Source organism: Rhinolophus ferrumequinum, chromosome 12 (assembly GCF_004115265.2).
Source record: "Rhinolophus ferrumequinum isolate MPI-CBG mRhiFer1 chromosome 12, mRhiFer1_v1.p, whole genome shotgun sequence".
Taxonomy (NCBI): Eukaryota; Metazoa; Chordata; class Mammalia; order Chiroptera; family Rhinolophidae; genus Rhinolophus; species Rhinolophus ferrumequinum.
The window spans coordinates 31,025,852-31,045,840 of NC_046295.1; the positions used below are offsets into that span (position 1 = coordinate 31,025,852).

Below are 19,989 nucleotides of genomic sequence, written 5' to 3' on the forward strand. Positions count from 1 at the left end.
AAATAAACCCATACATTTATAGTCAAATGATTTTTGACAATTTAGTGGGAACAATTTTTCATAAATAGTCTGGGACACTGAATATCCACATATAAAAGAACAAAGACTTCCTCACTTCATACCATATACTAAAAATAAAATAGATCAAAGGCATAAATGTAGGAACTAAAACTATTAAAACTCTTACAATTAGAAGAAAACATACCCATTTAGTACCTGTTTTTGCTAACTAAAAGAAATCCTAAGAGGATTTCAATTTTTATGAAAAGAGTTGTACTAATGTAGGTCTTTCAAAAAAGCCAAGTGGTAGAACGCAAACTTCAGAAAGTGGTGGATACTATGCTTTATGCCACTTCAGCTTATGAAAGGTTTCATAGGAACACTCTACTTTCAGTGGGGGAAACCTATATCTGATAAAAGTACTAACATATATAGACCTAGTACTAACATATATAAAATATCCTGCAACTCAACAAACAGATAAATGACCCAATTATGAAATGGGCAAAGGATGTGAACAATTTTTTTATACAAAGATACACAAATAGCTAATAATCATATGAAAAGACATTAGTCACCAGGGAAATGCAAAAATCTCAAAATCTATGATACCACTTCGTACATTAACTCATTGGCTATAACCAGAGACTACAATAACAAGTCTTGATGGTAGAAACTGGAACCCTCCTCCACTGCTAGTGGGAATGTAAAGTAAAGTAGCACAGACACTTTGGAATACGATTAGGCATTTCCTCAAAAAATTAACCAGTTATCAGCATTTCCACTTCTAGAGAGAACTGAAAACATGTCCACACAGAAACCCGTACGTGAACGTTCGCAGTAGCATTATGGATAATAGTCAAAAAGTGGAAACCACCCAAATGTCCCTTAACTGAGTGGATAAACAGAAGTAGTATATCTATAAAATGGAATATTATTCAGACTTAAAAAGGAATGAAGTACTGATATACAAAGATGAACCTTCAAAACATGCTAAGCGAAAAGAAGCCAGACAGAAAAAGCCACATACTATATGATCCAATTTATATTAAATGTCCAGAATAGGCAAATCCAGAGACAGAAAGCAGATTCAGGAATACAGGAAAATAAGAAAAAGTCAAAATCATTTTTAATTCCATCTATTAGAGATTCCTAGTCTCCTCTGCACTTACATAAAAAATTGGTAGAAATCATATGATATGCATGATTTTATATCATTTTTCATTATATTTTGAACATTTTGTATGTTATTAACATGGACTACCTGCTTCAATCTCGTGTTGTCAGGCACCTAGGATACTGCCAGTTCTCAATGCTCCTATTTATTCTCAATAACTCTGCAAACAAATAAATGTTAAATCTGTCAGGATTTCTAAGTTTTTTCATACGAAAAATTCTATATAATTCTTTGGAATTATATAACCAAAATAATATTTTGGTGGCTTTTAATACATGTACTTTTTGCTGTTAAACTGAGATGGTGAATAAACAAAAGTTCGTGGGTGTAATGGTTTTATTGCCCTGTACCAAGTAAAAAAAAAAAAATACACATTACAGCAGTAGCAGCAACTTTAATTATAAGCAAAGATTGTCTCTACCCCCAGATGACTTCTTGTTTTGGTATTAGCAAATAATTTCAACTTCAAATAGTTATACTGAATATTTAAATTCACAGGTTAAAATTATGGCTTAAACAGTTGATATGTGAATCAAACAAGGTAAAATAAAAATATGAATTTTAAGAAATTAAAGTATATCTAAGAAATTACCAAAGAGAAATTTTCCATAAACTTGCCTTTTTTCCCCTTTGTCTTGGGGCCACCCATTCCTATTAGCTGAAAAACAAGTATTTTACGGAAGAAAAGATTCATTTATTGCGTTAACCACAGGAATACAGTTAACTTATTTGGGGCCCTGCTTTGAAAGGTGCAAGATGAACTCAGCAGCACATTAGGATATTTGAAAAGATCACAGCTGTTTACAATGGTAAATCATTTTTATTGACTGAATATTCACACCAAACAAAAGTTATGCTAGTTCTTCTCCTAATAGACTAGAACAGGAGAAGAAATTTCAATTTAGTTTCTCACTGGCCTGCATGTACTCACATGGAAACATTTTCTAAAGATTTAGGGAAAGGTGGTTTAAAACAAAGCCTTAAATAAAAGTAGCACCAGAAGGACCAGGTACCCATAATCACATATTCCACCCATTCAGGAGTTTCAGTATGTGAAATTATTGCACTTGTAATATAAAAAGTGATAGTAAATTACCAAACGCAATAATTTAAAACAGTTTGTGATGAATTTTGAACTAAGCAATTTCAAAATGGTTTTGCGTTTCCCTTCAAGGAAACCTGGCTAGAACTAAATTTAGCCATTTACTTTAAAAAACAATGATAGAGGACCAAGTTTTACTTTTAAATTGTAATTGCACTATGCGAAGAGAGGCTGTTTTACATAGTGGTATGGATTTGGTCCGCATCAAATACATTGTTATAAAAATAAACAAGTTTGTTTTTGTAAAAAATAACATTGCATTCCTTTGTTCAAATTGCACAGTACAAACAAGCTATCTAAATTAATACTGTTATAAGATAATTAGAAGTACATACAGTGGATATGTGTTCAGTCTGAAGCAATTAAAGAGTATGTAGTTATGTTTCCATAATGTATGAAAACAAAAATTTAAGTCATATCTAGAAATACATAAAATATTTTAAAAGTTACAATGAAGAATGCATTCTTTACATACTAATTTTTAATTAGCAGGGATAATACAGGGTTCAGCAATCTATTTACATAAAACTCCATTTTTATTCAATTTACAAAAGCAATAAATAAGAAACTACATTAATTTGCACAAAACCTGTTTCATTTCATGATCAGTGTGGCCATTTCTGTTACTTTATGACCAAGCCAATAAAGCTGTCTCCTTCCTCTATGAAGACCGCTCGTATCTGGAAAGAAGAGCGAGCGCTCTCTTTATTCCAAGAGTGAGGAAAGCCATGCAGAATCCAGCATAGAACCTTATAAATTATAATACAAGGCCTAAAAATATGAACAGTGCCTTTGAGTATATTTACACAAGAGTATTCACAAAAAGATAAAGTTCTTTGATACAAAATAGTTCAGTGGTATCTAAGAGCATTATTGATCCGAACCCCTCACACCACTGGCCATAATGATAGAACAGGAGTCAAGCTCGCACACCGACTCACAACAAAATAGCTCCCATCAACTCAGGGCTGGGACTTCACAGGCTGGGAAGCCACGCGCGTCCCATCACACTGGCACGTGCTCGCCAGGGCAGGCATCTGCTCGGGAGGCCCAGTTACAGAGGCCAGCGCTCCCAATCCCAGGGGGCATTACAGGTAGCTCAGATACCTGATGGGCAACAGCAATCACCTTGGCATTTATTTTTGAAAAACAGTCAACATACGCTGAGTCAGAAAACATCTAAGAAGCTATACGTCGTGAAAAAGCTCATCTGGGGCAAAACAATCCCTATGGTTTAAGAGCTACCACTCTTTAGGAATAAAACCAAAATATTCTCGTGTACAACTGTATAATCTATATTTCCACTGCAACTTAAAATTTTGTTTTTATTAAAGATGATTTATTCCGATACCACATTTTTCTGGAGTCAAAGAGATTTCTTAAAGGAGAAGGAGTTAGTTAAAATTTAGTAATACCTTACCAGAGTCTCTGAGCTGAGTTCTCTCCCTGGTTAAATTATCCAACTAGTTACAGTGTCCTCGGTTGCACACTGCTGATTAGTTAATACTGCCCGTGGTGATGCACCCCACTGTTGTTAGGACACAGAACAGTCGTAAGTCCCATCCTGAAAAGGCTCCTCCTCCTCTGCTCGGGCTGTGTCCTCCTCTTTCCGGCTGACCAGACTGCCACCGCCGACCTCGCCCTGGGGTACGCTTCCATGGCCCGAGGAGCCCCTGCTCTCCTCTGCCCGGGGGCTAGTCTGTTCAGGAGTCTTACCCACAGTCACTGGCTGGAAGGCTTCAGGTTGGACCTTCTCTTCTGTTATCTCACTGAGCTTCTGTAGTTGTGGCTTGATGATGTTTAAAAATGGCTTATATCCAGGACTAAGGAGAGGAAAAAGGAAATTAGTTCTCATCTGCAATATTCAAAAGGCTCCATAGTTTTATGGGTAAATTCCTACTGTACACTGAGACAGTATGATCAGTGACAGATTTTGGGGGGAGAGGAGGCGGCACAGGGAGGCAGGGAGGAAAGGCTTCTGAGGTGCCCTGGCCAGCATAGAGGGGGCTGCAAACAGCAGTAGTATGAATCTTAAATTTCTGAGCACTAGAAGCAAAGACTGACATTCTTTATCTAGTATTAAAATTAAAAATCATATTCTACAGTGTAAGGACCAACAGGATTTTAGACTTGAAAAAGAACCTAAATGAATCTGCCAACTAAGGAAAGCTAGATCTAAGCAAAGGAAGCCCCAAATCCACACATAATTAGTGACTAAAGGCTAGAACCCAAGGCTCTTTCTTAACTTCCATCCACTACTTTTAATTTGGGCTTGCTAATAAACTGCTATGGAATGTTAAATTCACATAGACCTTAAATTTTTATCTTTTCAAGTAGACAGGTTATTATCTTCAGTTCTAGAGAACTATAAATCTGAAGTTCCAGTGTTCATTATGAGATCATTTGTACTGCATCAATCTTAAGTCAGTGACATGCATTCCCACTATAAACTGACCAACACTGTCTCATTGGATATTACTCATGTAAGTGGCTGGTACTGAATGGTAACTAAAGAAAACAGCCTTAAAAATGAACATATGAAAGCATTTTTATTTCGACCAATCTAAAACTCTTTAAATAAATGAACCAGAGCTAAGCCTTAATGTGAAAGGAAAGGATTCACCAAAGGACAGCCAAGAAACAAGCCTGAGGACACCTGCACTTACCAGTCTGTGGAGGCCCATTTGTCCACTGCATGTAGCCCTGTCTTTATGTTCTGTAACATCTCTCCATCTACCTCTGAAGACTGGATAATAACCAAAATCTGGTTGATTGTTGAGGATTCTCTAAGAATCAGGCCTATGACAATGCACCAGTCCAGACATCCTGCCTCCATGAAGATGTGTAGCAAATACCTGCATATAAACAGAAACAAAATAATTGAGAAGGAAATCTGGAGTTCAGTAGACTGGACAGATGTTCAGAAGGGCAATCAGTATCAGGAAAGTAGCCCCTGTTCCTTCTTTGCCCATATATCCTGAGTAGGCATTCTGTGCTTTCAGAACGCTGAGAAACTCACCGAAGCTGGACCTGGGATTTGTGAGGCCCTTTACTTGCCAACTCCATGGAGATGTGCTCTAGCTCTGACTGCGTTAAACTGAGTGTGGAGAAATTTTCATCCACCATTGTCCAGTCCCCATCCACCACGGAGCTACTTTCAGTCAAGTCTGTGGCTGAGCCAATACTGCATTCATCACCTGATGAAGAAGTGCCAAAAGTTATAAACTAGCTTCATGTAGAAAATGTTTTCCTTTGATTTTAAATATTGGCTATTTCTCAGATGTTGATTTCGCAATACTTTGAAACTAAAAATGTTAAATCCACTGCTAAAATTCCCATGTTATATAAACAGTAGATTTTTTTTTTTTAAATCATTAGAGAGATAACCAGGCATTATGTGTCTTCAGATGGAAAAACATGCTATTACCTGGCCTGTCTCCAAAAAAAAAAAAATCTGGCTATAATTTGATCAAGTCTTTAGAGTCGATTACCAATTTACACGAAATACAGAGGAAACTGTTATACTAAACCATGAAGATGCAATCACGAAAATCTACATTATGAGAAAATCCACAGAAGCAAGTTTCTTCAGTGAATAAATTGCAAGGAAAAAACAAAAAGGAGATGGAGAAGGGAACAATCACTAAAAAGAGAATTAAAAACATAACAATCACAATGTAGGAACCTTGTTTAGATCTTCAGTCAAGCCATAAAAAACAATTATGACATTATGAAACAACTGGAATTTGAATACTTATTGGATATCTGATGGTATTAAGGAATTGTTAAATTTTTAGAGGAATGATAATGGTATTATGGGTTGTTTTTTTTAAAAGTCCTTTTAGAGATAGATACATACTGAAATATTCACAGATAAAGTATAGCACGTTTTGGATTTGGTTCAAGAACAGGAGGGGGAGGTGGCAGAAACAAATTTGATCATGACTTGGTGATAATGGAAGCTGGGTGATGGATACATGGCGGGGTGGGGGCAGCAAAGGATCCATTATACCATTATTTCAACTTTTTAAATGTTTGAAATGATCTCTTTAAAAAAGCAATGGTACCACCTCATGTCCATTAGGATGGCTAATATTTAAAAAAAAAAAAAACACAGCAAATAAGTGTTGGTGAGGATATGGAGAAATTGGAACCCCTGTCAGGGCTTGTGGGAATGCAAAATGGTGCAGCTGCTACGGAAAAAAAAAGTGAAGAGAAAATTACCATACGATCTGGCAATCCCAGTTCTGGGTATGTACCTCAAAGAATTGAAAGCAATCTCAAAACGATGTCTGTACTCCCATGTTCACTGTAGCATTATTCAGTAACCAAAAACTGGAAGCAACCTAAGTGTACATCGATGGATGGATGGATAAACAAAATGTGTATACACCATGGAATATCACTCTACCTTAAAAAGGAAGGACATTCCCATGTATGCTACAACAGGGATGAACTCTGAAAGCATTATGCGAAGTGAAATATGCCAGTTACAAAAAGCCAAATACTGCATGATGCCACACACACACACACAGAGTATCTACAGTAGGGGAATTCACAGAGACAGAAAACAGAATGGTAGCTGCCAGTAGTTGGGGGAGGGACGAATCGGGAGTTGTTATTAAATGGGTATAGGGTTTTAGTTCTGCAAGGTGAAAAGAGTTCTGGAGGTTGGTTGCACAACAATGTGAATGTAAACACTACTGAACTGTACACTTAAGTGTACACTTGGTTAAGATAGTAAATTTTATGTGTATTCTACCACAATTAAAAAAAAAATTAAGGGCAGCTCTAAGCCTCCCCATATAGGAGAAACTCAGGTAACAGTGATGACAGACTGACAATCAAACTTCAGGTGAATACCTGGCCATGCAGAAAATGAGACCAATTGCTACTTAAGCTCCTATAATTATATAAACCTAAGCAACATAAATCACTTTAAAACTTCTTAAATCTGTAACGTACCCATTACTATAAGAGCAGAGGTTGGCACACATTTTTTTGGTAAAGGGCCAGATAGTAAATATTTCAGATTTTGAAGGCTAAGAGGTAAAATTAAGGATACTAAGTAGGAACTTAGAGGAGAAAAAGAAAATTTACACAAATTTTTATCAATGAAATAAAAAAAAGAAGGTAACTGAGTAAAATTTTCATGATACAGAATGGAATTTTTATGTGGATAACATTTTGCTTACTTGAGGTTCAAAGTTAGTGTTTCTGTATCATTAAAATCGACTGCAAAATTTCATCTATTAATGCTGACCTGTAAGAAGATTTTACCTATTTCATTTTACGTCAAACGAGATACAATCAAGGCCAATTTGGTCTTGTTCTAGTAACTCTCCACCTCTCCAGCAGATACTAATGGATAATCCTCAAGAACATATCTTGAAAGAAAAGAGTGAATGAAGCTCTATCTCTGAAGTGCTATAGCACATAAGCGTTCTTCCAGAGGAACTGAAGAAGAGCTAGGGTTTAAAATGACATTTACCTTTATTAGCTAGCGGTGACAGAAAGGCATCTTGCATTTGAGGTCCATGGGATGAGGCTGTGTCTATCTCATGATGGGTGGGACCAATGTTGCTGAGCCAGCTCTGACTTCGTTGGACATTAGAGACACCAGCATCTATCTCAAGGTTTAAAAAAGGATCAGCTGACTGAGACTTTAATAGTTGCTCTCCCACTGCAAGATATGTCCAAAAACAAAGACATAAAATGGGAATTCAGGATGCACACACTGCCATTTCCAATTCAGTTCTTTAAGCTTCTCTCCCCACTCCCCCAATACTAAGAGTTCAAAGCCAATTACTCTCCTACACTGTATCACCCACCCATAGCCCAGGGATGTGGGATTGTAACAAAATGGACTATATAATACATAATGCCATCTAGCACTCATCATCATGTATCTGATTAGAACGGAAAAATTTTACTCTGCTCATCTTTTCAGTGACTTTCCTCGGGTCTTAAGATGACATGAAATTTCCAAATGCTATAATGAAAGGCTTTTGTTTGAATTTTCTTAAATAATAATAATTAGAACAATCTTCTTTAAAAGACCTGAACTGAAAAATTTTATCTTTTGATTTTTCTTTCATCAAATTCAGTTTCACTTTGTCCTCCCCTAGTTTAGATGGGCTCTCAAAGATGCATTTCTCTGGAATGAATCCTGTCAGGTAAGTCACAAGTTAGCTTATTTTGAGTCCATGACTAACCAATTCCCAAACTCCTACCCACAATAAGATAAGTGTGGTAGTTTCTATATCCAGCCAATTCTCAAATTGCTGCTAATCTAAGACAACAAATGGTTAGATTTATTCATTAGACTTCAAGGTCGTAAGTCTTCAAGACGTAGGTTCTACTTTATTTACACCGTTGGTCAAATGGTGGATGATCCAACTGATGGACAAAAACTTCTTTGAATATCAATTGATAGCAAAATGTCTAAATACTTGGAGTAAACTATAATTTCCTCCTTGTACAAGTGACACAAAGTCTGCATTACCTGTTCGGAATTTTCCATTCTTGAAAGGAGAACTAATGGAAGAGGCTGGGATGATGGGAAGTGGCCACAGGAAATCTTTGTGGAGTCTCTTTAGGGCTATCACGAAGTTGTCCACCCGGGCAGCTCGGGTACGTTCCTTGCAGAGCCAACTGATTAGTTCAAAGCCCAGCTGGGCTGCAAAGCAGCCGAGGTCCTTTAGCCGAACTTCTTCTAAGAGCCGCCGAGCATGTCTCCAGAGCATCATGTCGATATACATGTTCTCTGCACTGTCGCTGTCTTTACTCCATCTGTTATACAAGCGGAGACACAGGAAAGCTACGGAAACATCTTCACTGGAAGACTTCACATACTTTTTGTGCAGTAACACTGCTAATGCTGACAGGACTTAAAAGACCCAAGATCTAATTCTGACTGAAGAGGAAGATAAAGCATCCGGTCTCCTCCTCCACATGATACAATGACCATCTGAACACTACCTGGAACACAATAAGCTCTTAAAACGTATTTGTAGACTCAACAAGTGGAATAAGGATAAACGAGACAAACAAAGCCAAACCAGGAAGAGGGTGGTAACGGCTTGAAGGAAAGAAAGCAAGCCAATAAATGCAATATTTGAAAAGGCCAATGAAAAGAGGGAAGCAGATCAGATCAAAGAAACCAAGGAGAGAGAAGAAAAATAAAATGAAGTCACTCGATGTGAGTTACGTAGGCACATAAAAATAAAACTGATTTTTTAAAAAATTAATGACTAAACAGTCTATGATCCCTTACTCGGTTGGAGGAGCCCATGTGGTATAACTGGTTTGGTAACTGGGTAATGTGGGACTTTCAGTGAGCAGGACTGCCTGGATTCAGATCCTGGCTCTGTCACTCATTAATTTATTTTCTGGGCCTCTGTTTCTTCACCTGTACAGTGTGGCCAACAACAGTACCTACCCTTAGAGTTGTAAGGGTTAAGGACCCGCACATGTAAATGTTTAGCACCGTACCGGCACACGGGGAACACGCAAGTCTGTATTAAATTCAGGGTATGGCCGAGAAGCCACTGTTTGCTTGGCAATTGTTTGTAGTCCTCCATGGTTGCATTTCACTTGTCTGTAGCCCATGATGTGTGTATGTTGTGAGTGAGCGTGACGTCAGTGGGTGGAGGACATGATAAGAAAAAGCGTCAAACATCACAATAAAAAATGTTCAGTAGCTCTATGTTCCAGGCACTATAGAAACAATACAGACTGAATATAAAAGGATTAGAGAAGAGAAAAAACAAGAGCCAAGAACATGCAACACAGGAAGGAATACAAGGACCTCACAAATGTGCAGTATGAGTTTGCACTTAGAAGACAAAACCCCATCTATGGGTGACACAGGTTTCGGTCTTCCGCTTTGCTGTCCCACTGTTTAATGACTTCTCCAATCGAGAGTCACAGGAGAGTGAAGTACATGAGGACTAAATCTGTATTTTTTTCAAGAGGTATAGTAGGAAAGAAGGATAAAACTGTTGACTGTAAGAAGGCTTTTGGATTACCTGGAGCTTTATTTACCTTCCTTTTTATTCTATTATCAAAAGTGATTTAAAGCTAACTGCATCCAGAACAGGGACATCAAGACCTACTCTAGTACAAGGAGCAGGAACTGGACAGAGTGAAGACGTGAACTTTGGAAGAAGAAAAAAAGGAAGCCTTTTGTGTGTTCTCTAAGCTTATGGGGACTGAAAAAGGAAGAGAAATGGATCAAGTAGTTGTTTTCCTAAGGCCTGGTTTTACAAATGCCCTGAAATGCAATGTGTTGGAGAATGTCCTAAAAGCAGTAACAGCTTTTTATTCTTTTACCTTTTTCCAGAAGGACCAGATGGCATACTTAGTGTTTTCTGTAAGCTGAATTTACTAGCAGGAACATTTTCAGCTGACTGGGATAAACTGATGCTTCGATTCCTGAAGAACTCAAATCCCCCACTTGAACTGGGTTCCTACGATGACACACAACGGGCAGTCAGTTAGAGAAAGTTGCCACATATGTGTATGGGCCAGAAAAACTGTGCGATTTTGCAACTGACCTGAGCTGTAGGTGTGGGTGGGGGTGTCTCTGATTCTCCAGAGCCGATAGCTTTAAGAAATCGAATCATGTGTCGACACAAGTCCCACTTGCCTTGCTCCAGGGCTGTGTTGAACAGAAGGGTGGCATGTTGCCTACTTACTGCCGGGACTTCCATATTCTACAAAAACAACCAAGGAAGACAAGCGTTCCTTTCATACAGCAAATGATTTGAAAAGATAAGAGCAATTCTTTATCTCCACAGTTCCCTAAACCCAGGGAAGAAATGCAGCTGCAACACTATAGGAGACAGTTAAAGGAACATTAAAAAGTACCATACATGAAAGAGTAAGGCAAATACTCTGCTGGGGTAAGGTAAATTATGATTTATTGAACTCCCACTACATACCGGATACCTTATGTGGACCTTACATATATTCCTCATTTCTTCTAGTGACTCTGCAAAATAGGTATATGATTCCTTTTTACAGATGAGGAAACCGAAGTAACTTGCTCACGATCAGCAGAAAAGCAAAAACATAAATCTAAGTCTACCTGACTCCAAGAAAGCTTGGGTCTATCTTCTGTGACAGAGTTTTCTGAGGATGTGATTAAAAAAATTTTTGCTTTGGGCAATAGTAGTGCTACACAATCACATCCTAAATAATTCTTTCACAAATATAACCTCACTGCCTGCCTCGACCTTCATGGCAGGCGCCAAATAGACAAGTTTAACTGTAATTATTATCTGACAATCCACAGCAACTTAGGAATTCTGATAGAGAAAAAGTTTCCAATTCCAATGCTTGGTAGATCACAAAGTCTAAGAAAGGAATGACCTAAACCAAAAACAGCTGCATTAATTTGTTTCTATTTTTGTGATTCTATGGCTTTGTAAGACTAACCAAGGAACCACAGAATTTCACAGCCACCCACCCTCTGCTGGAGCCTCTCCTCTGGTTTCAGTCAGTTGTCATGAAGCCAATAAGCGGGTAGGAAATGGGCTTTCGGCAGTGTCAATCCAGGTTTTCGGCTAGCTTCTTACATCAATGAAAACAACTTTGCAGTAATTTGAAAGAACCTTTAAGTGTTAACTATCAAATCCGTATCAGACGGATAGGAACAACAATTTATCAAATACATGAAGCAAATTTTCATGAGTCTCAACCCATAATTTTGAGAAAAACTGCTGTGAGGGTAACTACTGTGGCAGGCCTGAGTCGTCTTCCTCTCCATGGGGAGCCTAACATAAGGTGCTCCGTTATGACCCCTGTTCTAATCAGAGTCCCCTCACCAATTCCACACTATGAGGAAACAAATTTGCTACTTTGGGGGGCTCAGACAAACCTAGTAATATTCAAAATAATTATGTTTTTTATGTAATATTTCAATAATATTATGTAAATGTGCATGTTATAATACATTTTCTTCAGTATAATTCAAAATACTGTAAACTCATTAATCTGTTTCAGGACTTTCTATGGACAAGCAGGATAAATTAAAAAAAAATCCCTGCTATGTTACTCTATGATATTCAAAGAAATTTTCTGCCATCATTTGATAAGACTGAATTCTTCAAAAGAAAAGATAAACTGAACAGAAACTAGAATATATTAATTCCTTACACACAATCACAGGACATTCCTTCCCCCCCCCCCGAAGTTTAAGCCCATTAATTCTTGTACCTTTATAAGAAGACAGCTGTTACCTGCAAGATAATAAGGTAAGAGGCAGCTGTGTCCAAATCCTGAGCCATCAAACATTCCTCAAACAAGTCCTTGGGGTTTCCAACAGCTGCAAAAAGGTAATTCCACAGGGCATATTCAGTCTTCCTGGCACAATGCACAACTGTCTGCAGGAAGAGGGGGAACTCGGTGATAAATTTCGCCACAGTGGGAAGCAGAGGATCGGGAATGGGCTCCCGTGAGGTAGCTTCTTCTTCCAGCACTTCATGGAGCATGAGCTCCAGCACGTGAGGGAAGTAAGGTAACGTGGAACAGGACTGGGCTAAAAGCAGGGCTTGCTCCCCAAGGTTCCTGAGCAGCAGCTGGCGTAGGATGTGGTGGAGGTAGATCTGAGAGGTTCTCTCCACGACACAGAAAGGGAAGAGCACCCCCAGCTGTTCCCTAGCACTGTTCCGAGTGTACAAAGAATCGTAGAGCACAGTGTCATTGACAGCACCCAGGACTAATGCGTCTTCAAACAGAACAGCCAGGGGGTAAATGTTGATGTGGAAAGGCAGCATGATCCGTTGGGACAAGAAGGAATGGGGCTTGCGGTGATCCCTAGGGAAGAGAGGAAGCCAAACTTTCATCCCTGCACCGCCACAGCTCAGCCAGAGGGCCTCCAGAAGGTGACGCTTTTGTTTATTTGCTCGACACGTAGTCCAGACATTTTCAACAGACTGGGCTAGTACCACAGGAGGACAGAATGGCAGCTGGAAAAGGAGAGACAAGAATCAGTTTTTTCCTATTAAATTTGTAGGTTCTTAAGTTCCTAGGTCCTAGTGTTTTTAAACACTTTTTCAGAAAATTAGGGTAATCTATTTAGAATTAGTCAGTAGTAGTACCCTGGTGTTTCAGAGTATGTACATTTAAATCTAAAAACAAAACAAAACCCTAACAACATCACCAGTTTATCTTATTTTCCCATTAGAATTTGCAATTAATAATGCCTAAGCAATAACATCTGGAGCATGGAACATTTTATTATCATTTCAGGAGCTTATCCTTCACAAATAATCTTATACCCAAAGACTTAAGACTAATTTTTCATACTTTCTCAGTTTCCAAATCACAAGACAATACTCTCCTCTTAAATTCTTTTATCCCTTTACCCTGATCCCATAGGTTCTCAATGCTTTAAACGACTGCACTTCACTCACGAGTTTCCTTTGGTTCGGGCTACTGTCCTTCTCCCGGATCTGAGGGCCTGACCTGTCCCTCTGCATCATAATAAGCTGTCCTGCAAGATTTAGCATAATGCTCTCTGCATCGCGAGCCTGAAAAGACAAATGAACAATAAATACTAATTTATAGGTATGTTTTCAGCATGCTCTCCCTCCCCAATCCCTAAAGTTTACAGGTTAAATGACCAACAATATTTACTGAGTGTGTACTATGCACAGCTCTTATGTTAGGCTCTGTGTGAGTACAAGAAGCTTTCTGGCGAGGGTAGGAAAACCTTAACACAATACAATTAATGAACAATACAAATGAATATAAAATGAGGGCTGAGCTGAATTATCCTGGAAAAACTAAGAGAACTTTAGAAGTCCATAAAAATGAGAGTTCAGTGATGTAGATGGTAAAGTTAGTGAAGGCTTAAAGGATGAAAGGCTTTAAGGATGAGAAAGACATACATGAGTAGAAGGAAAAGGACTCATCCTCTAGTTGAAGAAAGCAATGTAAACGACATGAAGACAGGACAGAAAAATTCTGAGAAAGTGAGAACACTCGGTCTAGATTAGGTATATTATGAGAAAAATACTGGATAGTAACAGACCTTCAAGAAAAGCTTGGAAAGCAAGGTTGGAAAATAGGCCAAGCAGGAAATAAGCCACTACTTAGGGTTCTTGAGTAAGGGAGTTATTAAAAATTCTGCATTATCCAGGACAGGTTACTGGGAAGAGGCAGACATGAATATTGACTTCAAGAATGAAGGACATAGTCTGCCTTTTTATTACGGAAAATCTCAATCAAACCACTGAACCCTATTACCCAGCTTAAAGTTTGAGAAACACTGTTTTAAAGCCAATCTCAGATATCAAGTCATTTTCACTTGTAAAGAAGAAGAGCATTTTGATTAAAAAAGAAAACAAAAGCTTATTGATATCTTAGACAAAGGGTAGAAAAAGAGAACCGAATCAAAGATGACTTCAGGGTATCAAGTCTAGGTGAAGTGCTAGAGAAATTGAGGTTATCACTGATAGAACTTAGGAGGAGAAATTAGGGAAGGGAAAACTAAAGAGTTTCATTATGTTGCCCATTAAATTTGAAAGAATCTTAAGACTTTCAAGTAAAAATACTGTTGAGATGGCTGAATCAGAAATGAATATAAGAGTCATAACCATAAAGATGAGATGGGTAAATTGAAGAAACAGGTGAGTTTTCTAAGACAAAGCATACAGGGGTGAAACAGCACAGGGCCATCATCTAAGCTTTTAAAGGCAAGAAGAGTAGGAGCAGAGCACAATGTCATAAACCAAAGAAGGGAAGAATTTTAGGAAGGAAAGGATGATTATTCAGAAGATGTGGGATTGTGTTCCAGCTTTGACACTTGCTACCTGGATGAATTTAAGCTGCCAGTGTCACTTAGGGTTCAGTCAGGAAAACAGCAGCCACCATATGTACTCTACTCAGTTACACAAAATACTCTTTTGTACTGCTTTTAGATTGTATACAAAGAAATGGCAAAGGGTCCAGAGGATTCATGGACTCTGCCATTAATTTTTGCTTTAGACCACATCTAGGTAGGTAGTAAGTGTCATGCGAAGTGTTGTTAGTTTACAAAGAAGTAGAAATTAAAAAAACACAAACCATAAAATCTCCAAGCAACTGTCACAAAGCCCAAGAACTTCCCTTGGAAAGAAGTCTTTAGTCCCCCATTTAGCACATAATGACATGAAAACTAAAAATTTGATTATCTTCCGTAACATATGAGAAGTAACAAATAATTTGGAGGTAGAAGAAGGAAAAATGAAATTTAAGAAGTGTGTGCAACTGTCAGAGCTAGATGTGAGAGGCAAAAGAAAAACAAATATGCAAATACAAGAATCAAAACAGTACGGGGACTGAATAGGGACAAACTCCTCAAACACTTCAAGAGACCTAACGAGCATTTACTGCAATTCACTACAATATGACTAATGTTCAGACTGACCACTTTTAAGTTGTAAAATGGTAAATTTCACCGCTACGTTTCACAATACCTCATTCAAAACCAAAAATTCTTTTTTTTTCTTTAGCTGTATCTATGCATTCTACATTTTCTACCAACCAATAATATCATAAAATGTAAGAATAGGTGTCCACAACAGCGTTCTCAGGCAATTGAATGAACTTTTCAGAAACTTGCTATAACATAAATGCAGGGACTACTTGTATCCTCAAAATGCTAAATTTGAAGGAACCCAACACACCATCTCTTATCCTAAAAAGTCTTTGGCAGATGATTCTCATGGGGAGCTTCAGAGACAAGGCGCTCACTCTCATGAGGGAGACCATCTTACTGTTGGACAGTTCTCGTCCTTAGTTTTATTTTTTAAATCTTTAATATTAGGACTTGCTTTGCTGTAGCAATCTTGGTCTTTCCTCTGTACAAGGTATAATCCATCTTTTTCCTATCATATTTCAACTTCTTAATTTGCTCTTTACCAAGTTAGATGTCTCCTCTTAAAAAGGAGCACCCAGTACTACTGATGACACTGATTGCCTATTATACCTGCGATACAAGGAGTCCCTTTTTTTCCTAGTTATGAAAACTTCAAACATGATTAAAAGTATGGAGAATACTACAATGAACCCACCCCATGTTCCCATCATCCAGATTCACAATTACCAAGATTTTGCCACATTTGCTCCATTTATCCTTTTTTTCTTTATTTTGCCAAAGTATTTTAAAAGATAGCATGCCATTTTATCCCTACAAACTTAATTTGCATCTCCAAAATATATGAATATTTGTTTATATAATCACAATGCTAGTATTACAACTAATACGTCTCACAATTATTCCTTAGTGTTATCTCTGAGTCCATATTTAAGTATCTCGAATTGCTTAAATAGTGTCTTTTTATAGCCGGTTTGAATCAGGGCACAAATCAACGTATGCATTGCATTTGGTTGTTATGGCTCTAACGTGTTATTTAGAAGAGTCTCCTCTTCCTCCCCCAATCCTGTCACTGACGTGTAGCTGTCCTACATCATGTCCTACAGTCTGCTTCCTCGTGGTGTTAAACTAAATCTCTATCACTGTGTTTCCTGTGAATAGAAGCTTGATTCAATTCAGGCTCAATGTTTTTGGTAGTAATTCTTCATGTGAACTTCATGTTGCATCACTCCAGGAAGCACATGCCATCTGGTTCTCCCAGTTTTAGTGATGTTAAGATTTATTTATTTAGGCTTGGGTATGACCATTTGATCCCTTCACGGTAAAGTTTCCCACCAACCTTTCATCTGATGGTTTCATCTAATAATCATTGCCTGAGCCAGTTATTTCCTCAGGTGATTAATGCTTACATTCCTTCCACATCGTTTATACCTAGAATTCTTCTGGAAAATAGAGCTTTCTTGTATCAACTAGGACGATCTGGTTATCATGAAATATAGATTTAGAGGAAATAGGGCCTATATCCTAAAGGAGTTTAATGGAAGTGCCTTAAAAGGAAGTAAAAGACGGACTGAGCAGATAGGGATGACAAATCTACATAGAATATTCATTTGAAAATGCTTTCCACATTGACATGAAGTTTGGAAACCATTGGTACAATGGAAGGAGCCTTGGAATAGAAGTTCTGCAGCTTGGGTCCTGGTGGTACCATTACACTCTGTTATGTTAACCAGGAACTATGGCATTATCCTTTCTCTTCCCTCATAATTAACTATTCATGGAGTCTTCTATATGTCATATTTACTCCGCTTCTTTCCATCTTCTTTGTCACTGTTCAAGTTTGGGCCACTAACACAATTCACCTAAATCATTACAATGGCCTCCCAGCTACTCTCCCTACGTCCAGTTTTGTTTCCATTCTGGTTCATTTTCCTTGTTACAGTTAGAGTAAATGTTACAAAGTTTAAAACTAGTAATACCAAGCTTGAAACACTTAAGACTTACGGTAAAGTCTAAAGTCCGAATTATCAGTAGGACTCACATCCTCGCTGACATTCTAGTCTGTGTTCCAGTCACTCTGAAATTCTCCCAATTCTCTGTATGTGTCATGTTCTCTGTATCTATGGACCTTTGCACTACTGTTCCTTCTGCCCGAAACTTCCCATCTTTATATACATAATCACCAGTCATTCTTCAGGTTTCAATTTAAATGGTATAGAAAATTTCTGATTGTTCAGACTACTCCAGGTTTCTGTTATATACTCTTAAACCTGTAGTACTTTTTGATACACATATCGCAAATAATTATGTATGGAATTATTTCTTTATTGTTGAACAGAAACCATGGTTGTTTCGTTTGTCATTGTAACCCAGCATTTACATACAAGGCGCATTCTAGACATTTAGTATTTATTTACTGAATAAATAGTTCCTGATATCAACTTAAAACACTAAAAACTGAGATGAGCTCCAAAGAGCTTTGATAACAGAATAGTACCTGCTGTGGCATTTTCAAGGTGATTCCATTCTCTGTACTCACTGATGTCAGAGTGACAGATACTACCAGGAAAGGGTGAGGAATGTAGCGTGACATTGAGACTTCTTGAAGAACTTGAATACCAGCAGTAATATTTGGACTGGGGAAAGAAAAGGAAAAGAAAAGCCACACATCTCAACAACAACGCTAACGAGGTTTTTTTCTTTTCTCCTTTTCTGCTACTAATACTATTAGATTTCATGCTTATAGAGGACCCAAATGCCTTCTACCTACTGTTCCCTCCTCCCCAAGTATCCTTCAAGCACAGACTAACAAGGTTGAGGCATCCAAAGAACATGTATGGAGATGAGGGAGAAAGAAAGGGAATAAGATATAGAAGTGAAGGAAAAACTAAGGTAGAAGCTATAGAAATAGCTTGGTTAGTTGAGAAAGGACATGGGTTCTGTCTGAGGTTAATAAGACTTCTTAATTTTTATCTTTACATTACTGCTCAATCACTAAACTACTTCAACAAATATATACGTCATGCCTGTTTAAAAAAAGAAACAAACAAAAAACATGTGAGAGCAAAATACAACACCAGAAGCATGGTCTAAATGTTGTAAGCCAACCAGATGCCAAGAAGAAGAGAGGAATAGAGAACATAGCAACACGACTACCGGTTTCTCCTGACCCATACTACAGCCACCCTAGCTCACTGGAAAATGTGAATCTGCTGAGGACGTGCTTCCTAAGGCCTTAACGCTGTGGAGCTCCTTTAAAATGACCCAAGTGTCTGGAACACTGGGGTAGTTACTGGCCACTTGTTTTCAAGGTTGTGAAAAAATTAGTATCTAATGGTTTACCCCATTTCAAGTTAGATTTTTTTTCAAATGAATCCAGTAAGATAACCTGAAGAAATTAGTGCAGGCTTATTTACTTACTTATTTACTTAAAAAGTTAAGGAGCTAAACAATGACTACTATAGGAATATCACTAATTACAATTAATTCCTTTTTTAACTCTTAAAATAAAGAAAACTAAATATAAAATTAGAGTAACTGTTTTGAGAAAATAAAAACTACAGAGGAAACACGATACATAGGAGCAAAAAGTGATTTGTCATATGCTACACACTTACCCATCAGATTTTCTTTCAATACTGTAAAGGCATATTGAACAGTCTGCTCTAAATACTATTACCATGTCCCGGAAGACACTAAGCAGTAATGTTTCTGCTTGTGCTTTGGTGATGTGAGCGAAGGCATTGTCCAGGTTAGATGTTCGCAAGTAAACTCTGAGCTGAAGAAAACAGAAATATAGAAAATTATAAAAACAAGATGCCTACCGTAGGTGACTAAATCCACGTGTTCAGACATATTGTTTTTTCCTTATCTACTGACTACTTTTTCAAGTAAGAGGAGTTGAAGGACTAATCTGAGCATTAATAATAAATAATGTTTATATTTTGATAGGGAAGACTCGTTCTACAAATAAAAGATGAAGTGATCAAAACTGTGAAATGTACTATTATGAGATACTCCTTTCAGACCTGAATATTTAGACCTGATTTAAGGAGACGAGCAGTTTCTCAAAAAATAAACATACAAATCAATAAATTAATAAATCTCTAAGGACAGCCACCTTTATTAACTTTTATGTTTCTATTTTTTTCTCACTATTTAACAAATTTTATAGAGAATGTCTAACAGCTAAATATCATTAGAAAAAGTTATCTAGAAGTCCTGATTATCCCTTTAAAATTTTTTTAAATAGTTAACCACTAACTAAAAATGACAAATTCTTGATTAAAAACTAAAGTTTTGTTTATTTTACAATAACTTATTCTTACATAAAACCAAATAGTG

The 19,989-nt window shown here is 37.5% G+C and overlaps 1 protein-coding gene across 3 annotated transcripts in view; it reads right to left on the bottom strand.

Annotated features, from left to right (window-relative positions):
- Nucleotides 1-1,134: 1,134 nt before the first annotated feature.
- Nucleotides 1,135-19,989, bottom strand: part of RIC1 (RIC1 homolog, RAB6A GEF complex partner 1) — a 96,052-nt gene continuing 77,197 nt past the window's right edge. For 2 of the 3 annotated variants that reach the window (XM_033122618.1, XM_033122620.1), the window contains 11 exons: nucleotides 19,263-19,423; nucleotides 18,143-18,281; nucleotides 13,700-13,816; nucleotides 12,524-13,252; nucleotides 10,838-10,996; nucleotides 10,614-10,750; nucleotides 8,785-9,071; nucleotides 7,771-7,962; nucleotides 5,299-5,476; nucleotides 4,946-5,134; nucleotides 1,136-4,102 (listed from right to left, as the gene is read on the bottom strand). In XM_033122618.1, coding sequence (XP_032978509.1) covers nucleotides 3,814-4,102; nucleotides 4,946-5,134; nucleotides 5,299-5,476; nucleotides 7,771-7,962; nucleotides 8,785-9,071; nucleotides 10,614-10,750; nucleotides 10,838-10,996; nucleotides 12,524-13,252; nucleotides 13,700-13,816; nucleotides 18,143-18,281; nucleotides 19,263-19,423 — 2,577 coding nt within the window. In that variant the 3' untranslated portion in view covers nucleotides 1,136-3,813. Of the gene's footprint in view, nucleotides 4,103-4,945; nucleotides 5,135-5,298; nucleotides 5,477-7,770; nucleotides 7,963-8,784; nucleotides 9,072-10,613; nucleotides 10,751-10,837; nucleotides 10,997-12,523; nucleotides 13,253-13,699; nucleotides 13,817-18,142; nucleotides 18,282-19,262; nucleotides 19,424-19,989 lie in introns of all 3 variants that reach the window. The other variant, XM_033122619.1, reaches the window with a different exon arrangement.